This window comes from Hyaena hyaena, unplaced genomic scaffold (genome assembly GCF_003009895.1).
Source record: "Hyaena hyaena isolate Hyena2069 unplaced genomic scaffold, ASM300989v1 scaffold_201, whole genome shotgun sequence".
Classification (NCBI taxonomy): domain Eukaryota; kingdom Metazoa; phylum Chordata; class Mammalia; order Carnivora; family Hyaenidae; genus Hyaena; species Hyaena hyaena.
The window spans coordinates 1,202,053-1,223,100 of record NW_024080833.1 but is presented as its reverse complement, the minus strand read 5'-3'; the positions used below and the strand labels follow the sequence as shown (position 1 = coordinate 1,223,100).

At 55.9% G+C, this 21,048-nt stretch overlaps 1 protein-coding gene across 1 annotated transcript; it reads right to left on the bottom strand.

Moving 5' to 3' along the window:
- Positions 1-3,864: 3,864 nt before the first annotated feature.
- SFT2D2 (SFT2 domain containing 2) lies at positions 3,865-20,753 on the bottom strand. The gene is made up of 8 exons (XM_039241876.1): positions 20,609-20,753; positions 16,980-17,066; positions 16,663-16,748; positions 13,796-13,877; positions 11,944-11,979; positions 11,801-11,859; positions 9,793-9,822; positions 3,865-7,418 (listed from the first exon to the last, which is right to left on the bottom strand). The coding sequence occupies exons 1-8, from the start codon at positions 20,669-20,671 to the stop codon at positions 7,379-7,381; spliced, it is 483 nt and encodes a 160-aa protein (XP_039097807.1). The 5' UTR covers positions 20,672-20,753; the 3' UTR covers positions 3,865-7,378.
- Between the last annotated feature and the right edge of the window lie 295 nt (positions 20,754-21,048).

The window sequence follows — 21,048 nt, the reverse complement described above, 5'->3', positions numbered from 1 at the left end:
TCTGATCTCACCTTTCGTGAGTTTGAGCCCCACATCAAGCCCTGTGCTGACAGCTCAGAGCCTGGAGCTGCTTCAGATTCTGTGTCTCCCTCTGTCTCTGATCCTCCCCTGCTCACACTTTGTGTGTCTCTCTCTCACAAATAAACAAACATTTAAAAAAATTCTTTGGTTTTTTTTTTTTTAATTTTTTTTAATGTTTTTATTTATTTCTAGGAGTGAGAGACAGCGTGAGCAGGGGAGGGTCAGAGAGAGAGGGAGTCACAGACTGAAACAGGATCCAGGCTCTGAGCTGGCAGTCAGCACAGAGCCCGACACGGGACTCGAACCCACAAACCGTGAGATCATGACCTAAGCGAAAGTCGGACGCTTAACCGACTAAGCCACCCAGGCGCCCCTTAAAAAAATTCTTTGATAGAAAGCCTAAAAAAAGATGAAATTCTGACACTGAAAAGTACAACTACTGAAAATTCACTAGAGAAATTCAAAGGCAGGTTTGAGCAGGCAGGAGGAGGAGTTAGTAAACATGAAGACAGAACAATGGAAATTAACAAGACTGAGAAACGGGAAAGACTGAAGAAGAGTCAACTGAGCCTCAGGGTCTACTGGGAGACCATGGATGACATAAGCACTGTGGGTGACCCAGGAGACAGAAAGGGACAGAGTATTTGAATAACGACTGAAAACTTCCCAAATTTGAGGAGAAGACATGAATATAAACATCCAAGAAGTCCAACGAATTCCAGGTAAAATGAACTCAGCCACACCAAGACCCATTACAATCAAACTTTCAAAAGGCAAAGGCAAACAAGTGAATCTTGAAATCAGGAAGAGAAAAGTGAATCATCACACACAAGGGATCCTCAGTAAAATCATCTGCAGATTTCTCATCAGAAACTTTGGAGGCTGGAAGACAATGTATTCAAAATGCTAAAAGATATAAACAACAACCTTGTCAACTAAGAATTCTATATCCAACAAAACTGCCCTTCAAAAGTGAGAATGAAATGAAGATACTCCCAGATAAAAGCTAAGAGATAAGAGAGTTCATGACCACTTGACCTGCCCCGCAAGAAGGCCCAAGGGAGCCCGGAGAGGTGAAATGAAAGCACACTAGACAAGTACCTTGAAACTAAATGGAGAAATGAGATCTTGACAAATGTAAACAGATGAGCAACCATGAAAGCTAATTTTGTTGTTAAAAATGGCTTTTTTTACAGGGGCGCCTGAGTGGCTTAGTCAGTTAAGCATCCGACTTTCGCTTAGGTCATGATCTCGCGGTTCGTGGGTTCGAGCCCCGTGTCGGGCTCTGTGCTGACTGCCAGTTCAGAGCCTGGAGCCTCTTTCAGAGTCTGTCTCCCTCTCCCTCTGACCCTCCCCTGCTCACGCTGTTTCTCTCTCTCTCTCCTAGAAATAAATAAAAATACTTAAAAAAAAAAGAATGGCGTATTATACTTTTGTTTTCTATATTTTAGACACTAATATACTTAAATACATTAAAAAAACCCCGGATTATTGTAAAAGCTAGTATTATTGTAACTTTGGTTTGTAACTCCAAACCCTGTTTCTACATCATTCAGGAGACTAAGGCATTTTAAAGAATTATTGGGACGCTGGGTGGCTTGGTTGGTTAAGCATCTGACTTCGGCTCAGGTCATGATCTCACAGTTTGAGTTCGAGCCCCGCGTCGGGCTCTGTGCTGATAGCTCAGAGCCTGGAGCCTGCTTTGGATCCTGTGTCTCCCTCTCTCTGTTCCTCCCCCACTTGCACTCTGTCTCTCTCTCTCAAAGATAAATTTTAAAGAAGTTTTAAAAATTCTTTTTAAATTAAAAAAAAATGGAATTATTAGTTGCTGTTGTTGCTGTTTTTAAGTTTACTTTTAACTGTGCTTTTTAAAGTGTACTTTGGAGTTTCCCAAAAACCTAAATATATGATCCAGTAAGTTCCACTTCTGAGAATTAAAACCCCAGGAAACAAAAGCCCTGAAACTCACCCCACGTTCTCTGTGGCATTTACCACAGCCAAGACATGAAAACCACCTAAGTGTCCACGAATGGCTGAACAGATGAAGGAAACATGGTATACATCTGCACAATACTCCAAAATAAAAACATCGACATTTCTTACCTTCGAAACTCTTCAAAACGTAGAGCCATGTTATCCCCAAGTCACTGAAGAAAGAAGACTACATACCAATTTAGCTCAAAAACAACTTTAAGTGCTTAACAATCCACGCTACATAGTATGAACGCAAAATAAGGACACAGTCTTATCTTTCAGTCCTACCATCTTTATTTGGCTTAGTGACTCCTGGGAAAACAAACATGAATACGAGACAATAGTAGATTTATTAACGATCATAATGCTATCATTTATTGAAGAAGGAAACAAAAAGCAAAAAAAAAAAAGAAAAATTAAGAACAGCTTTAGGTTTGGTGGGGGGAAACAACTTCATTTCCAGCAAAATTCTTTCCCTTTGAAATGCATTAGTTAAAAAACAAAACAAAAACCACTTGTATGAAACAGAATCTCAAGGTAGGAAAAGTAGCAGACAAGAATTTATGTTTGGATATAAAAAACTCAGTTGTGTAATCAGCAGCATTCAAAATTAGCTGAATATCTCTATACAATCACAAAAGTTGATTCACATTTTAACAGTGTTTTAAAAGCTCGTTAGTATTACAGCAGGCACAATGTTCTGAAGGCATGTAAATCAGCCACGGGCTTCGAACATCTTTTATCCCCAACTTCACAATGAGAATTTACAAAAGATCAGGGCTGGGAGGATTTGAAATGTTTCCTTCCCTTGTTCAAAGTGGCGAAGTCAAGCAAACATTGAAAAAGGCAAAAATAAACGCTTTTCACAGCAGAAGGGCCACTGAATGTAAACTAGGCTTCTCCTTTTGGGAGTCATACGAAAGCAAGATTCGCTTGTGCTTGCAATAAAGGCTCACCAACTATAGTGCAGAAGTTCAACAGGCAGAGAACGTTCTGCCCAGATAGGTCTTAATTTGGTCTTTATTAAGGACACCTCACGAGGATGTTAAGGCCAGGCAGCCCGCTGGTATCAGGGACTGCTTGTCCTAGATGTAGTGATGGTTTTTTGGTTACCTCGCTGGAAATACACACATCAGCAGCAGCTGATGATGACAATGCCACGGACTGACCTTTCCTCTCAAAGAGCCGCATCTGGTCCCTGAGGGAACTACCTACCACGTGTCCAGCGAACTCGCTCCTGCCTGCTTTCAGCTCAGCACAGAAGAGGTTCGGTGCCCTTCCCGGCCCATTGTCAGCCTATCGGCTCCTGCTAGAAGAACGGAACTGTATTTGGTCAGGTGCGTGAGCAAGGGTCCTGGGGCTCCCATCTGCCTTGCTGGGCTCTGCCGCAAGCTTTAGGGCGTGATCCCCGCCCGGGTTTTGACCTTCATGAGGCCTTTCTGCACAACAGAACCCCCAACACAAGAACACAGCCTAGTGCAGCAGGGACCGCGGTGTGGCCTGGGACGGAACGGGAAAGAGCCCAGACGGGATGACACAGACTAGCCTGAAGGGACAGGGCCCAAATAAACTGCACTTTCTACTTGACTAAAAATGCTCCAGATCGGAGTTTCATAAAGTTCATAAACTGACTTAGAAGGTACACGATTAATCCTCCTCCCAACCAAGTTTTTAAATAAGTATTTCCAAAAAATCAAAATTCCTAAATTTTGTTAATATCTTGTCAAGCGTTTCAGATATAAATCTGTATTTAACTTCAGATGTAGGTCTTCTAGCTTTTTAAAAACTGTCATCTGCGAAAAACTATGGTACATCTTAAAACAACCAAAGAATTTTTAATTTTTAAAATCAAGAAAAGTAGGCCAAAAATCTACAAACATGAGTTTATTTGCTGAAAACGAGGTCAAGGATGGGTTGTGAACTTTTGACTAATTTGCAATCCTGCAGCTGAGTCTGGTCGGATGTCGTCCAAGGGAAGAGAAGGGGAGGCAGGCCCGGCGTGGGCTGCCCCGCAGAAAAGGGGACCCACAGAGCCACGGGCAGAGTTCGGTTTCCTAATTCAGCGCCCCACGTGTCACGCGACCACACCTGTCCCCCTCCCAGAGCTCTCCGAGGCAGGAGCACCCAGACCAGTCTCTCCTGCGCCCAGTTTCCAGGGTGTGCCCCTCGGTCGTCTTTTCTAACGCAAGTATCCAAAACCGTGCATTTAGATGCCTTTCGTGGTTTTATTTCCTGCTCCCGAGCGCACCCTGGTTGGGGTGGGAGGGAGGTGGCCCTCAGGGGGGTTCCCTGCAAAGTCCCCACACAAGAATGACGGAGAAAAGCTCTGAGCGCTGAAAGCAACCCACTGGAGATGCCCCGCTGGGGAGGGTCTCCCGCGTCCCCAGGGAGCCTGCAGCCGGGCCTGGGCAGCGGTGGTGCACACACGGCCGGGAGCCAGAGCTGCCCGAGCGCGGCCGGCGGGCAGGAGGGCGGCCTTCTCAGGACGGAGAGGGGTGGCGGGGGTCAGACAGCAGGCTCCGAGGGCGGGGCCGCGGCCGTCCGGGCACCGGGAGGGCGAACACCGCCCAGGGAGGGAAGGGCGCTCGGGGCACTCGGCCCACGCGGCTGGGGGCGCCTCCTCGGGGAGCACACTCCCAGGTGCTGGAGAAGTGGCCTCAATGGGTCCCTTCATCCCAAAAATGCAACGACCTCTGACCTCTCCTTCCCCCGGCGGTGAATGGGGGGGGTCTGGCCCCTAATTCCCCACTTGCCACCGCCCCCCCCGAGGGTGCTTGCAGGCAGAGCCATTGCCTGGTCACAGATTTCAGCGGATCTGACATGGATTTCTCCCTCCCACAGCGCAGCGGGCAGAAACGAGGAGGGGAAACCAAAGGGGGGCGGGGGCAGGGGTCTGGAAGATTCTGAAAGGCAGGATCATCCGAAAGCTACCGACACTGACCAGACGGAGCTGTGTGCGAGCGACCCGGACGCAGGCCACTCAGTGGGCAAAGCGGGTGCCTTAACGCGTGAACCTCACCCTCTACTGCGGAGATGCAGAGGGACCCCTGTACCTTCTCCGCGCGGGAAACTAGGCCGCCAGCCTGCAGTCACTGCGAACACGCAATGAGACGAGGCTTGCCAACGTCTACTGTGCTGGATGCGAGGCTGGACAAGTGTTTTTCAGATAAAAATGTCTGTGTCAGAGACACTCATCCCGTCCCCTTCAAAGGTCATCTGTTATCTCTCGGACTAAGTAACACCACCCTCCTCCTAGGGAGACAGGCTGGACCCACACTGGGCCCCGGGCCAAGCACCTGACACGCTGCTCAGGGATGCACTTCGATGACCCGGCAGGAACTGTCACTTCCTGTATTTCTAAACGGATCAGCGAAGTGAGGAGCCAGAGCTCAAGGAACCTGCTCCGCCCGACACGGGCGTGTGACGAGTCCCCAGCCACACACAGACCCGCTGCCGTCAGGGGCACCTGCGCCTCGTGTCCCAGAGTCCAGTGCACACACTGAAAGCGGCCACAGGGACGGGTCCTGAGTTACTCCAGGCCGGGCTCGTAGGCAGGCTAGCCTCACCTCAGCTCTGAAGCGAGGGGGCGACGGGCCCTGCTGACCCCCTCGGGCCCCTTCCTGGAGCACCTCGGAGACCTGACGACCTCCTGGAGCCGCCCCGAGGCTGAAAGAGCCCCCCAGACGTCAGAGGTAGCGCGTGACTCCCCTTCAGGCTGAAGGCAGCTTGGGGACCTCGGGGCGAAACGGGGCTCCCTCCACCGCCCAGAGAGGCCCGAGAAGACCGGCTCCTTCGCTCTGGTCCTCAGACCAGCTCAGAGGAAAACGCTCTCAGCCGTGAGGGCTCGGCTTCTCAGATGCAACAGGAAAAAGACTTTAGCCACCGGCCACAAGCAAGGAGACCACGAGTGGACCACAGCCTCTGGTTCGGAGACCCCGGAGCAAGAACCCGCGTGGACTAGCCAGACCGGGGCAGAGAACAGAAAGGCAACCCCAGAGAGACTTCCCTTTAGAGGCCCTGCAATGCCAAGAACCCCGGCCATCACGACAGGGCATCTACAGCGTCAGGAGGCAAGCAGAGCCAGAAGGGCACCCAAGGGAGCCACGGACGGCCTACGGGTCCAGAAGGAAGCTTCCCGACAGGGCCACGGGGCAGGACACAGGGCAGGGGTGTAGAGGGCGGGACCAGAAAAGGCACGGGCTCGGCTGGTGAAGACAGAACAGGCACACTAGTTAAGGAGGCACCCCAGGGGCACCCAGACTCCGGGCCCGGCTCTGCCACCGGCTGTGGCCTCGGGGGAACCTGCTAACCTCTCAGAGCCTGGTTCCCTGACGGCCCAGCGAGAGAGCCGTCACCTCCTCGTCACCCGGCTCTGGTGAGGCCAGACGGGGTCCAGGGGACAACGTGCCCTGTGTGTAGACGGGGCCAGCGAAGGAACCACCCGACGGCTGAGGCTGCCCTGCCCCAGGGCCCGCGGCTCAGGCTTGAGTGCGCCAACTGGCGCTGCTTAAAGGTCACCGGGCAGGCGTGCCTCCTTCCTGCAGCCCACAGTGGGGCTCTGTCTTCCCAGCCACGCCCCCTGGCCCCCTTCCAGGGCAGAATGGAAAACAGGATCCGTTCAAAAGCAACATTTATAAACAATGGGGGAGAAAATACAGTCGGGAGACTTTCCACCTCCAGTGTGCATGTCACTGCTCTGTCCCCAGTCTGGTTCTAAGAGATCATGAGAAAAGATGGGGGGCGGGGGGGAACCTCGAGAGAAAAAGAGCGTGTGCTGAATGTCATCGTCAGGTGGGGAGACGAGAAAAAGGAGGCCGAGGTTCAGATTTAAAAACACGTGTCACCAAAACGTCTCCGTGTCCACGTCCCTCCGTGGGCTTGCGTGTGGCGGTCGCTGCGGAGAACCGCTATACCCCAGACACCAGAGCAGAGCGTGTCCACGCTGTGTGAGGCTGGGAGCGGGGGGGACGGTGTCCGTGCTGAGGGCACGGCTGCAGAGTCCCTGGTGCCCCCCAGGCTCTGTCCCGTACCGGGGCTCCCCTGCCTTCTCTGGTGGGGCTGCCGGTCGACGCCTGGGAATCAGTGGCTCCCACGGCTTATCTGCTGCTGCCTGACAAGGCGTTTATTCGCGGGACTGCAGCAGAACACCATCCAAAGAGCACACGGGTGCACGAGGAATATTCTACTCCCTACGACCCAGATCCCCCCATTCCGTGACACCGTCGCCCCCAAACGCAACCCTCAAATGGTTGCGTCACGAGCAACATGTGGCTGCGAGAGAAAAGGCACGTGGCTGCAAGAGTTTTAGAAGGTATTTACGAAACTGTCCACTGGCTTCCGTCCCTTGCGCCTTCTTCCAAAGCTCAGCGAAACTGCCCGTGGGTCATGCGAGACAGACGGCGAAACACTTCTTCACGGCGTCCCTAGGAGGACGAACACAGACACACATGAGAGATCGTCACCCCAAAGGCCCCGCAGGCGGTAAAGCTCCTCCTTTCGGTTTCCGGGTTACCCAGAGTAGCACCCCGACCACCGGCTCAATCTACCTGGCCTCAAGCCTCAGCTCCGAGTTAGTATTACTGTGGGCGAGTTGTCTGTCTTGCTGAGTTTCAAGCTCCCCATCTGTACACAGGGATGCCCCATGGGAGGTCCCGCTTATCCTAAAGACCAGTCGCAGGAACGAGTACAGTGAACAGAGCAGGTATTTAATAAGTGATAGCCATTCAAGATAACCAAAGTGATAGCCATCCACGATAACCAAAGTGATAGCCATCCACGATAATCAAAGTGATAGCCATTCACGATAACCAAAGGAAAAGACAGGGCGAAAAGGTAGAGATTATCAGAAACCAGGAACTTAGGACTGTGCACGTCGATATCAACCAGAATCAGTCTCTGCACCGAAAACATTAGATCGGATCATCACTAGGGCCTTTCTTCGTCCTAAGCAAGCTGCAGAAACCTGCTAAGGGACCGCTGTCAGGAGCTCCCTAGCACAGGGGGCTCTGTGGTGACTGAGTATTAGCCCGCTGCACTGGGCCCGTACCAGCCACTTACTCCTCAGAACTCAGTGTGCGGCATGGAAGGAGAGAGTGGGTGTTCAATTACTGTCCCAGCCCCCCCCACCCCGGGCTGTGCACCAGGCCCCCACCCCCAGTCCCTCTGCTCGCCGCTGCACCTGCACCAAGGAGGGAGGGAGGGAGGGGTAAGTGCGTGCATGTGCGTGAGTGGACACTGTGTTTTCAAACTAAGATAATCCTAGGGCTACATTTCTAAGATACGCTCTACACTGCAGCCCTGGGAGATTCTCTGCACGAGAAAAGGTTTTACAACCAAGTAAGATTGATCCCTCACGGCAGCTGACAACACACAGCACGTTACAGGACCCGGAAAGGGCGTGACAAGGACCCCATCCAATGTTGCTTAGCCTCCACCCAAACTTACCGACTAAGGAACCCTGTTCTACCACATAACCACTATTTCCGTGGAACACTGTGGGAAAGGAACAAAGAGACGCATAGGGCCTCCCTCTGTGACTCCTGCCCTCCCTCTCAGCACCCGAAACTCACTGCTACGGTAGCTTTCTGTCGCTTGTGCCTAAGCTCCAGAAATGCCAATCCAGGTCATGCCTGCAGCCCTTGAAGAACGAGACCAAGCAGGCCTGGCTTCCTGCTGGGCCCCATACTTCAGAGGTTCCACACCTAGGTTAATGCCCTGTGGCTGCCATCTTGAAATTCTTCATCAGTTTGTAACAAGGAGCCCACGTTTCCACTTTGCACGGGGCCCTGCAAACTAGGTTACTGGTCCGGGCATGATGACACCATCACATTGTTGGCAAGCTCATATATACCGCACCGGACGCTCAGGCTCATTTCACATAAAACCCTGTTTCCCAAGACAGCTCCCCCATCCTCCAAACTGGGTGAACACAGTGAATTTTCCCGTTATTCCCCGAGAACCTCTATGCAAGCCACACAGCTGCCTCTGTGTTGATGGGCTTGCGGACCCCCGATACTGCCCCATCTTCGAATCACTGTCGCTGGCACACTCGGAACACGTTAAGACACAGCTCCGCGCTTCCTCCTTCCCAGCTCCCGTGCGGCTTTCCATCTTCTCAACAGCTAAGGAAAAGCCTTCTCTTGTAGTTGACAGGTGATGACAGGAGAAGTGGGAATTAAATGGGTGTGTGTGTGAGGACAGAGTCGGGCAGAGATCACTGCCCGGTGGCCGGTTTTGACAGGCCGTTGCCGGAAGTGCCAATCGAAGGCGGTGTGGAAGCTGGAACGTGATCTGGTCCCATACTGGTGAGTCCACTAAGGCCACAGGGGCCCAGCGAGGTTTTAGGAAACCCTGGTCCTTCGAGCCCCAGCCCTGCTTACTTTCCCTCGATAAACTCTTCTCAGACCCTCTCAATGACACTGCAAGGAAACTGGCATGAGCTTAGACGCCCCCCTTCCTCAGTGATATTAGAGTGACAATCACCATGAAGATCTCCGCCAAGCTGCAAGTGGCAGAGAGTGACCGTGTGCCCACACGCGCTATATATCCCAGCAGATGTTCACGCCACCTGGTCCTGGTCTATGCCTGTCGTCCCTGAATGAAACGGGGGCGCGGCGTGGAGAGGGCCCTCGGCTTCCCGATCTATAAAGTAGGTACATGACATTTACCTGTCTGTCTCAAAGAATTTTAGTGACGATACTACGCACCCTCTGAAATCACTCTAACTAAATGCCCTTCGCGAACATACCGTTGGCCCCAAGGGACAGAAGTTACGGTCCCAGATAGAGTCAGTCTTACCTTGCGTACGGTATGAAGGAAAGGCTATACCTACGACGGAAACAAACAAAAGTCAAAATTAAATGGAGGCAGTGGAAGCTTGCACACTGGAGCGAACAGGCCCCGAGCTACGACCCTGTCCCTCCCCAGCGTGCAAGCTGCACACGCACACACGTGTTCGCACACACACGTGAACACGAGCTGTACCACACGTTCAGGTGGGGAGGGAGGGAGGGAGGGTCGTCCGCGGCCAGAGAAGAAGGGCAAAAGGCCCACACGGAGGTGCCCTGTCCCCTCGGCCTCACAGGGTCACCGCTGGACCCAAATGAGCCGGCAGATGGCATGTACCCAGAGAGCACAGAGCCCTGTTCTGAAACAACACCAAATCCGCATCGTGTGTCCTCTAATATTCACAAATCCTCGACAGAGTATAACTTCTATCCACCAGGGATAATTTTCTGCTCTGCTCCTCTGAAATTTAAAAGAAAAGAGAACAAAAAGAAGAAAAAAAACCCACCACCAACTACTCAATGGATAAAAATAGGAGCAAGCTACAATTCTTCGAGATCCCAGCTGGCTCGGCCCCTTCCGAGAGGAGGCCACAACCCTAAAGGACCAGGCCTGGTGTCGGGCGGGGGAAGTCGGTCAGCCCGAAAACAGCACAACACAGTCAGTACTGGAGGGACGCTGCCCTCTGCCTGAGCCCCTGTGAACACTGGCTTCAACTTCAGTCTGTACGACAGGCATGTGCGTGTGGGCACCAATTTCAGCCCCAGAAGGAACCAAATTAAAATGCCATCGGGGCGCCTGGGGGGCTGTCGGTTAGGCGTCCAGCTTCGGCTCAGCTCATGATCTCCTGGTTCGTGGGTTCGAGCCCCGCGTCGAGCTCTGTGCTGACAGCTCAGCGCCTGGAGCTGCTTCGGATTCTGTCTCTCTCTGTGCCTCCCCCATTTGTGCTCTGTTTCTCTCAAAGATAAATAAACATTTGAAAAATTAAATAAAAAAATAAAATATAAGCCATCAAGCCAGGTCCTTTTGGCACCTACTCCCGAAATGTGTCGTCGAAATCAGTCCTTTTTTACTCCCTGAGCAGAAGCTCATTTACTTCTGAACAGCAAATCCCAAAGAGCACTTGAGAAGTCCATTTATCCCAAAGTCCAAAATTACGAGAGGGAGGGATGGGCGCTCAGCTTCAGCCTCGAGGCCATTTCTGGCAAACGAGAGCCCCGTGGAGCCTCAAGAGCTCGAAAACGGCCGCAGCCCCTCCCCTGTGCCCTGTTTCTTTGCAGGTTGATCAGCACATCTCCGTGGAAACCGCTGAGGCAGGCGTCGGCCCCTGATAAACTCTGCAAGTCTGCAGGCGCGTCCCAGCAGCCATCGATCCCTGCCGGCCTGGTGCGGGACGTGACGGGCACCCAACTGCTGCCCCGGCCCAGCTCCCAGTAACGGGGTCTCCAGCGCCCGCTCGCCGTGCGCGGCTCGAGGTCAGCTGCCCGGCCTTGCCGACGGCCCCCAGCGCACAGGCCGGTCCCACGGCCCACAGCCGTCCCCGCCCCTCACCTCCTGCTGACGGTCCCCCCTGTGAGCTTCTGCTGGGTGAGTCCTTCCATCACAAATGTGACAAAACGCCTTCCGTACCGATCTCCCTGCCTTCAATGTCCCCTTGACTCACAGGCCTCCTCCTCCCAGCCCGTGACACTCCAGCGTCCTTGCTCTTACCGGGCATAAGTGACCGAGCGACATTTATAACATCTCCAAGTCAACCATGAGCCCAGCACAAAAATGCCGCCCCAGGCAAACAACCAATCGGCCTCCCCTGGCCGCCGGTCACCCAAGACCACTACTGCCACCTATTGGCTCAGGGCTGAGTCCACAGACTTCTGCTCCGGAGCCTCAGGTCAACTGCATCATTGAGAATTCCTAAACTGAGAAGTTTCTGTGTTTCTCTCTCCTCCTACCCACACCCCGTGGGGCTTAATCTCTCCTCCAGCTGCGTTAGTCAGGGATGGACGTGGGAGGGGGCACTTACCACGTCAGGGCCAAGGACTGCAAAATGCAGAAGATGAGAGCGAGCCCCTTGTTGTGCCACTGAAAGAAAACAGCGGTCACTGCACAGTGTGTGACGAGAGGCGTAAATCAGAAAGGTTACGGAAAACTGAACCATATACTCACCCAAAAGGCAGAGCACAGGGTGAGTGTAAAACACAGCTAGAGAGAGAGGAGAAGCACTAATTAATACAGTGACAACACGGAGAACAGCACTGGTGAGACTTCACCGTTCCCGGCAAACTTGACAATACTTATCCCACTGCAATGACAGACTCCGCGAGGATCGCGGCACCAAACGTATCCTTCGTCCCCAAGCATTAGACCCACATGCACACCCATGTTCTGCAGAAGAGTTGGAAGTCCCAAGGAAATCCAACCGGTCAGTAAGAACTGATGTGGATTAAAAAGAATTGGATCGGGGCACCTGGGGGCTCAGTCAGCTAAGCGTCCGACTTCGGCTCAGGTCATGATCTCCAGGTCCATGAGTTCAAGCCCCGCGTCGGGCTCTGTGCTGACAGCTTGGATTCCGTGTCTCCCTCTCTCTCTCTCTCTGCCCCTCCCCCACTCACTCTGTCTCTATCTCTGTCTCTCGCTCAAAAATAAACATTCAAAAAAATTAACAAAAATAGATAAATAAAAACAACTGAATCCTCTTCTACTTTCAAGTTTTCCCAAATTCTCTGTCTGGAAAATAAAATCGCATTTCTGGTCCACCCCTCGCCCACCATCGTCTCACTGGAACGCCTCGGGCGGGACCGCACCTCCGCACTGTGACTCCCGCAGGACACTTGTGCCCGGGCAGGAAGGGCAAATGAGGGCACCGGGAACAGGAGCCGCCGCGTAGGTTATCTGTTTCCATGTCACTGAACACTCTCCCCAAGTCCTTTCTTAGAAAGTTCTCTCCACGAGAGACTCAACAGACCGTCTGCGCCGGGGCGGCTGAGAACAGTGGCGCTGGAGCCCCGGGCACGCCTGCCCCTCCGTCCTTCTCTAAGGTAACCGCCCGACAAAGGCGTCCTGAGTATTTTCTCTGGGTCCAGCACGGGCCCAATCTCCGAAAGGCCATGTCAGAAACAGCGAACGTGGCCACGGCTTTAGAGAACGTACCTATTCAAACGGGCGCGACGGACACAAATGGAGCTACAAATAAGAGTGCGCCGACCAGGTCGCAAACGCTGCAATGCAGGCGTTCGTAACAGAAGGTCAGTGAATGTGGCCTGGGGGGGCTTCCGTGGTCACACGGAAGACAGCAGCCCCGAGGACAACGACGCAGCTGAGCCAACGGGACAGAAGCTACAACACACTGAAGGCCCCGAGGTCCGAGCAGGGAGCAGGGCCGATGGGCCGTGAGGAGAACAGACCCGGGTCAGAAAGACGGCCGAACGGGGCCCCTGGGCGGCTCGGTCAGTGAAGCGTCTGCGTCCTGATTTCTTGATTCCGGCTCAGGTCACGATCCCATCGTTCGCGGGATCGAACCCCGCGTGGGGCTCTGTGCTGACAGCACGGAGCCTGCTCGGGATGCTCCCTCCCTCCCTCCGCCCCTTCCTCCCACGTTCTCTCTCTCATAATAAATAAACTTTTAAAATAGAAAAGAAAAATGGATGGAAACAGACACGATGCCAGGTAACGACGAGGGAAGCGCAGCTCACTCACTGGAGGACGCTGGACGCCCACTCCAGAGACTGAAGCCTGTGCGTCCACGTTCCTCCCGCTAAGCTCTGCCGGGGGGCGGCTCCCTGCCCCGCCGCCAGGAGGGTGTCCCTACTCTCTCACAACCCCTCTGGGGTTGCAGAGCCGGCGGAGCCCTAACACCACCTGGGGGCAAATCTCAGACAGAATTCGCCCTCCGCCACCCTGACTACAGGCATCGGGCGAAAGGAAAAAGAAAAGAGGCCTTTAGGTTCAAGAAAAGAAAAATCCCACCCAGCGGAAATAAAAACGGCCACAGCGCAAGCGCAGCGGGAAGGCACCTTACCAGCACCATGATGGTCGCAATCAGGCGCGTCGGCTCGAACATTCGCTTCAGCTGTTTCATGGGCCCCATGAGGAAGACGGTGCTACGAGGGAAAGGTACACACGCCACTCAGACCAGAACGGAACCCCAGCAAGAACGCCAAGCCGCCCCCACCGCCTCCCCAAGGGGACGCGGTAATCACAGCGGTGAGAGCAGCCAACAGGTGAAAAGTTCTCACTACCTGCCGACTCTTAATTTTGGCTCAGGTCATGCTCTCAGGGCTGTGGGATCGAGCCCCACGTCAGGCTCTGCGTTCAACGTGGAGCCTGCTTGGGATTGAGTCTCTCTTCTCTCAAAGAAAAAAAAAAAGCCACATCTGACAGGTGTAGGTTGTTTACGTTAAAAAGTAGAGCATTTCATTTTCTTTCCTAATCCCCCGAGAATAATTCTACAGATGGTGTCATCTATGATTTGTTCAATGTTTGCTAAGTGCCAGATGTGACACCTCGACCTCACTCCATCCCTCGGCGACTCTGTGAGTGAGATGTAATAACTTACTTTCAGAGACGGGACAACGAAGCTCAGAAGGGTTAACTTACTTGTCCACGGTCTCAGTTAGGAACTTAAGGAGCTGGCCTTCACACACCCATCTACTGGATCCAGAGCCCCCAAAAGAAGTCCCTCGTGTGCTTTCAGTACGAATGGGACTCGAGAGGCGGCCTGTGAGGGAGAGAACCGCACGCAGACCCTCCTCCCTACCCCCTGGGGGGCACCGCTGGCCAGTTTCTGGACTCCTGAGAGAAATGCCCCTTGGGGCATCACCCTGGGGACAAACTGGGAACGGCCAGTGTTTAACAAGCCAACGTTAGCTACCGGGTGATGGAAAAAACGGAAATTTACAACACAGGTCTATGGCTCTGTAAAGCGCCAGTTAGCTTTCAACTTGAATTCAAGGCTGCACTCTTAAGTCAGGCCTCTGAGCTGAGTGCACGCTTTAGCCAACCCTGAACAAGAAGAGCCAAGACTAGCCTTAAAACTAAACGCAGCACACACACAACATGTAGCACATTCCAGGAACAGCCACAGACTCCCAGACACACCCTGGAGATAATCACGTGCTCCCTTTACGACTTCCGTAGGCCGTGCTGTGGAGAGCGGATCCTGTTAGGGTTTGCTAAGGAGTTCTTCTGAGCTAACAACACACCCCTGCATTTACAGTCAGTCTAGACTCCACATTACAGCCTACACCGTCTGCCCAGAGCAAAACCCGCCAAAAGTTAATATTTTGAGAGAGCTTTAGAGATGAGATTAGACATCTCTGAGAGCCAGCGTTTTATCATCGGAAGCCTTCATAAATTAAGCTTTTAGAACGTGGCCAGAGTCATGTCCTCAATCACTTGGTTAACATTTCTAGCCACAACCAGAGCCAGGTTTGGGAACAATTAGGGACAGTTAGGACAGAGGCACGGCCCTTGTCAAGTGGCTGAGAGACTTTTAACAAGTCAGCAGAATAAAGTGACATCCGTGCTGTCACGCACATATGCCTGGGGCACACAGAGCCCCGTAAGAAGAGGTCATTGACTCTGGTGGCGTGGGGAGAGGTAACCAGGAGAAGTTTCACAGGAATGGAGACTTTTGAGCAAAGTCTTGACAAATGAGCCAGAGGATGGAGGTGGGGCACAGAGAGGGAGATACAGACGGGGTGGCACTCCAGGCAGAGAAATTAGCCCCAGACTGGGCACCAACAAGTTCGGGGAAATACAGGAAGGTCTGCCTGGCTGGGGAGTGGAAGCGGGTGAAGACACGCACGTGTGCAGGAAATGGGGCACCTTGACAGGTAGGCAGGGCGGTCACCGAATGGCTCTACAGCTCTGAGGAAATGCCCTGGGGGGTGGACAATAAAGGAGGCAGAGAAGCCAGCAGAGGAATCTTGAGGGAGTTCAGATGGGAAGCGATGCAGGCCGCAGATGTCACCACATCCAGGAAGCCCTCCCTGGCTCCCCGGGTTAGATCACGGCAGCTGCCCCTCCCTGAGCACCCCCTTCTCTATGCCCTATCACGTCATCAGTCCGTGTCTGTCTGCCTGGCCAGCCAGTGAGCTCGACTGCAGCAGGAACCACCCTCACTTGTCTGCGAGGGCTCAGGGCCCAGCCCAGTTGTGACCTAGGCTTACTGACTGAGCCGGGGCCGACAGCCATGGAGACCAGGAAGGAGGCCGTGAGCAGTCCACACCACGCCATGGTGAGTAGTAATGGGGGCCGTGGCCTGGACACCCAGGACTCTGAGACCATTCATGGAGATGCGGCGGAATGAGGAGGGAGAGGAAAGAGCACAGAGCACAGGCTCCAGGTGGGCCACATGGTCAGGCCCCAGCGCCAGCTCAGAGGAGGGCTGTTGCTAGCGGCACGAGAACGTGGCTGAGGCGTGAACTGCACTTGACCTGGGATATCTGTGCGCCTGCAGCATGCAAAACGGCTGCCCTGACCTTAGGAGCCAGGGCCGGGTGTGAGATGGTCTTGGGCTGGCAGAACAATAACACAGCCCACCTGCAGCCTCGGGCCCCGTGAGCCCTCGTAAAACCACACTCAGTCTGCAGCCGCGGCAGGCCCGGGCGCACAGAAACCACTCAACGCCCCACGCCATGGCTCCCTCAGACAGAAGATATATTAAACTAAGATACAAAAGTATTCTGAACGGATAGGATATGGGTGGGATGTATACATATTTTTTTGGATGTAATGTATTTTAACGACCTCTTTTCTCACCAAATCCTTAAAACTATTCAAGCATCTCCTGCCCCTCCCTCATGCACAATCCTCACCCATATTCCCAGTCGAGTGAGTGACTGGCCGTGGTTAGATTGCAAAAAAGAAACAGAACACTGTTACCTCCCAATCGATGCGATGTTACCAAAGGTGTAAAACACTGCAAAGAGGTACAGTCCCTTTCTGGGGACCCAGAGCAGCAGCGTTCCCTGCAAGACAAAGCACAGAGTGTTTGCACGGGAGGAGCCCCTCCTGCCAAGGTCACCCAAACAGTCACCCAAACAAGAGCCAGCAGAGAGATGCATTTCCCTCCCCGCCCTCCTCGGCACCTCCCTCACCTCTCTCGTCTTACTCAGGCATCTCACGAAGCGCCAGAGAGAAAAGACGACAGAGGGAAGGAGGCCCCGGGGAGAAGAAACCATGGGGGAGGGACAGCTTACCAGCAGTGAGCAGACAATTCCTGCAGCGAAACATGCAATGAAGCCTTTTATTCTGGTGCCCCAGCTTAACGAAGATGCCTCGACGACCTGAAATTTTTAAAAAACTGATTACATACACACATATGCATATTTAAGCACCGAAAACAAGGGGAGCACATAATTTTTTTTTAATATTTATTTATTTTGAGAGAGCGAGCGAGCGTGCAGGGAAGGGGCAGACAGAGACTCCCAAGCAGGCTCTGCTCTGGCAGCACAGAGCCCGATGCGGGGCTCGAACCCACAAACCGCCAGATCATGACCTGGCAGAAACCAAGAGTCAGACGCTTAACCGACCGAGGCTTCCCTCGGGCGCCCGGAGGCAGGTAATCAGCGGCAGGGTGCGCGTCTGCGCCGCGGAAGGCGGGAGCAAAGGATCCGACCCACTCCGGAGTCACGGACGCCAGCTCCTCACCCATCCGGAATCTCCTCTCCGGCCGCGGAGGAGCCGCTGGGCCTCGGGCTGAACATCCCCGGAGGCGGGACTGTCCCCCTGCCGCGCACCGTCCCGCAGCCCCGCAGGACGCGGCCCGCCAGGCGGGGGCCCGGGGAGCGGGGAGGCGCTCAGGCGGCGGGGTCCCCTGGGCATCGTCTCCCGGACCAGCCCGCCGAGCTTCGGCACCAGCTGCTCCCACCGGCACCGGAGGCCTCGGGTCTCATCTGCGCCGGGCCCCCACTGGGTGCCCACACACACAGGGGTGCCCCCGCTGGGCATACCCACACACACGGGGTGCCCCCCGCTGGATGCCCACACACACGGGGTGCCCCCCGCTGGATGCCCACACACACAGGGGTGCCCCCGCTGGGCGTGCCCACACACACAGGGTGCCCCCCGCTGGACGTACCCACACACACAGGGGTGCCCCCGCCGGGCGTGCCCACACACACAGGGTGCCCCCCGCCGGACGTACCCACACACACAGGGGTGCCCCCCGCCGGACGTACCCACACACACAGGGGTGCCGCAGCTGGACGTACCCACACACACAGGGGTGCCGCAGCTGGACGTACCCACACACACAAGGGTGCCGCAGGGTGCCAGTGTCGGCCAGCCCACCTAAGTGGGAGACAAATCCTAGTTCGATCATGACGGCCTCACTCATCTGACTCTCTGCTGCCATAACTAACCCTTCCCAGGAGTAAAGGTCAAAGGGAGCCAAGGTTTCCCAAAGCAACGCTGCTAAAACGGGAGCCAGGGTCCCCGCCGCCACGTCACGGGGGACAGCCGAGTTCTCCCACCAGAGACCTTCTGAGTCCGTCCACCCGATGAGAGCGGCCACCGCTCCAAGCTGGGGACAGGCAGCTGCCACTGAGACCTGCAATCCTGCCTCCTGCCCAGCCACCCCGTGTCGTCACACAAGGTTCACAGCGTGTATCCGTCAGTCTCGAGCCAGCCCCAGGGGGGAAGCGGCCAGCCACACTTCCACACGCTGATGAAGGAAGGAAGGTGGTGGCAGCAGCTGCAAGGGTCACTAGACAGGCAGCCCCTTCCACCCTGACTGCTCCCAGCTCAGGAACCTGCTTTGAACCCTGTCTCCAAACTTCCCGTCAAACCAGAAGCTTGACGTGAAGGGCCAGAGGCTCCTCCAGGTGTGGCCAGCAGGGCTGCAGAACGGCCTGACTTCCCTGCAGAAGGTAGTATTTTGGGCAGCCGATCTGACGGGGTTTTCCTCCAGCCTCATACACCCACACATATTTAAAGTGGTCTCATCTCTCGCTTGCTCTCTCAAAAATAAATTTTAAAACATTAGAAAAAACGGGGCGCTGGGGAGCTCAGTTGGTTAAGTGTCCGACTTCAGCTCAGATCATGATCTCGGGGTTTGTGGGTTCGAGCCCCACGTCGGGCTCTGTTCTGACAGCTCTGAGCCCGGAGCCTGCTTCGGATTGTCTCCTCTCTCTGTCTGCTTGAGTGCTGTCTCTTTCTCAAAAGTAAACAAAAAAATCATTAAAAAAAATAATAAAGTGGGCTCATGACACTGCAGTTCCCCTCCCCCCCCACCCCCCCCAGCACTTGCAGAACAGGCGGCACCACGTGACCCCGCACAGAAAGGCACAATTAGGGACGGGAACAGGGCTTCAGGACCCGACAGGTAATCACCTGGTTTGTGCTAAGGAAAACCTCCTCTCCAACATGAGTCATGTGACGCTGTGACCAGGCTGCAATCCCCCCCTCCGACAATCAGGTTAGACTCCTGGCAATGCCCTCCCCACAATCAGGTTAGACTCTTGGCAATGTCCCCCCCTGACAGTCATAACCTGACTCCTGGCAATGCCCCCCCCCCCGACAGTCAGGTTAGACTCCTGGCAATCCCCACCCCCAACAATCAGGTTAGACTCCTGGCAACCCCCCCCCCCGACAATCAGGTTAGACTCCTGGCAATGCCGCCCCGGACAATCAGGTTAGACTCCTGGCAAGCCCCCCCACAATCAGGTTAGAGTCCTGGCAATGCCCCCCCCCACAATCAGGTTAGACTCCTGACTAACGTGCTCCACCTCCCACCGAAGAGAAAATACAATCAGAAGACACCAGTCTTCCTACCCCTGCGAGAAACAAAGAACGGGCTTCGCCAAGTGTGGGAGCGACACTGCTGGACTGCCCGTGGGCAGCCGTTCGGGGCTCCCTCTTCCCAAGCTGTCCGCCCGGCAGCCGGGACGAAGGCCTCGGGCTCCGCGACCTGGAGAGAAGGTTCCTGGCCAAACGCAGCGAGGCTGCGACTGTCTGAGGAAAGCGGGCTGCGAACCAGGGGCGAGAGGAACACGGATCATCCCTGCGCCTCACACCAGGTGCCCCCCGAATCCTTTATGCAAAACCTCAAACCCACACTTGCAGAAAGAAGCCCCTGAAACGACAGGCGGGACGTGCACCCAGGACGCCGAGGCGCGGGGGTGTAGGCGTGCGCAGACCCACCCGGCGTCCACGCACCGGCCTACAACTCTCCAGCTGGGGAAACCGAGGCCCGTGGAACGCACCCCAAACGTAAAGTGTCAGTCTGCGTCCAGAAAGGAAGACCAGGGCGGAACAGCGCTCGAGAGACGAAGGGAACCGTCCGTGCGGCTGCGCGGCGGACGGGGCCCCACGGGCGCGGCCCCAGGTGCCGACTGCGGGCCAGGCTGCCGTGCACACGGCTCGGCGGTGGAGACGGGCCTCAGCCACCAGGGCGGCCCGAGGTCGGGGGGAGGGTCCCACGCACAACTAGGGGCCGCCGCGCGGGGGCAGCGGGAAGGGAAGCTGCGGGACCGTCGCCGGACCCCGGCGACACCCCCCCGACGCAGGCTTCCCCCCGCCCGGCCCCGGGGCTCGGGGAGGCCGGCGGGGCGGGAGGGGGCACCCCGGGGACGGCGCCGGCCCCCGCGGGCGTTCTCGCGCCTCGGTTCCGGCGCCGCCCTCCCCAGCGGGCCGCCGGGGCCGGGAGCGCTCGGGGGGCGCCGGGCACCGCGCACGCACAGACCGCCCGCCCGCCCCGAGCGCGGCACCTGTGGCGGCGCAGGGGGCGCTGAACCCGCGCCCGGCGGGCCGGCCGCGGGACGCAGGGGGCGCCGCCGGCCAGGAGGGCCGTGCCAGGTGCCCCCGGGCCCGCCGCGGGCGCGCTCACCTCGGCCAGGCCGCCGCGGTCCTCGGTGTCCTGGCCGCTGAGCACCTGCTTCAGCTTGTCCATCCCGGGCTCGCTCGGCGCCGCGCAGCCCCCCTCGGCCGCCTGTTGCGCTCGCGGAGTCGGCGGCTCTTCCGGGTGCGCGGCCCGCCGCCGCCGCCAACCAGCGCGCGCCCCGCCCGGGGGCCTGCCCACCTGGCGCGCGCCCGCGCAGGCGCCGCGCGGCTCTGGAGGGAGGGCTGCGGCCGGGCCGGGGGCGGGGGCTGCGGCCGAGGCGAGGGGCGGGGGGCGGGGCCGGGGGCGGGGCGGGAGGTGGGCGGGGGGCGGGCCGGGGTCGAGGGCGGGGGGCGGGGGCAGGAGGTGGGCCGAGAGCGGGGGCGGGAGGTGGGGCGGGGGGCGGGGGGCGGGCCGGGCTGGGGGCGGGGGGCGGGAACGGGGGCGGG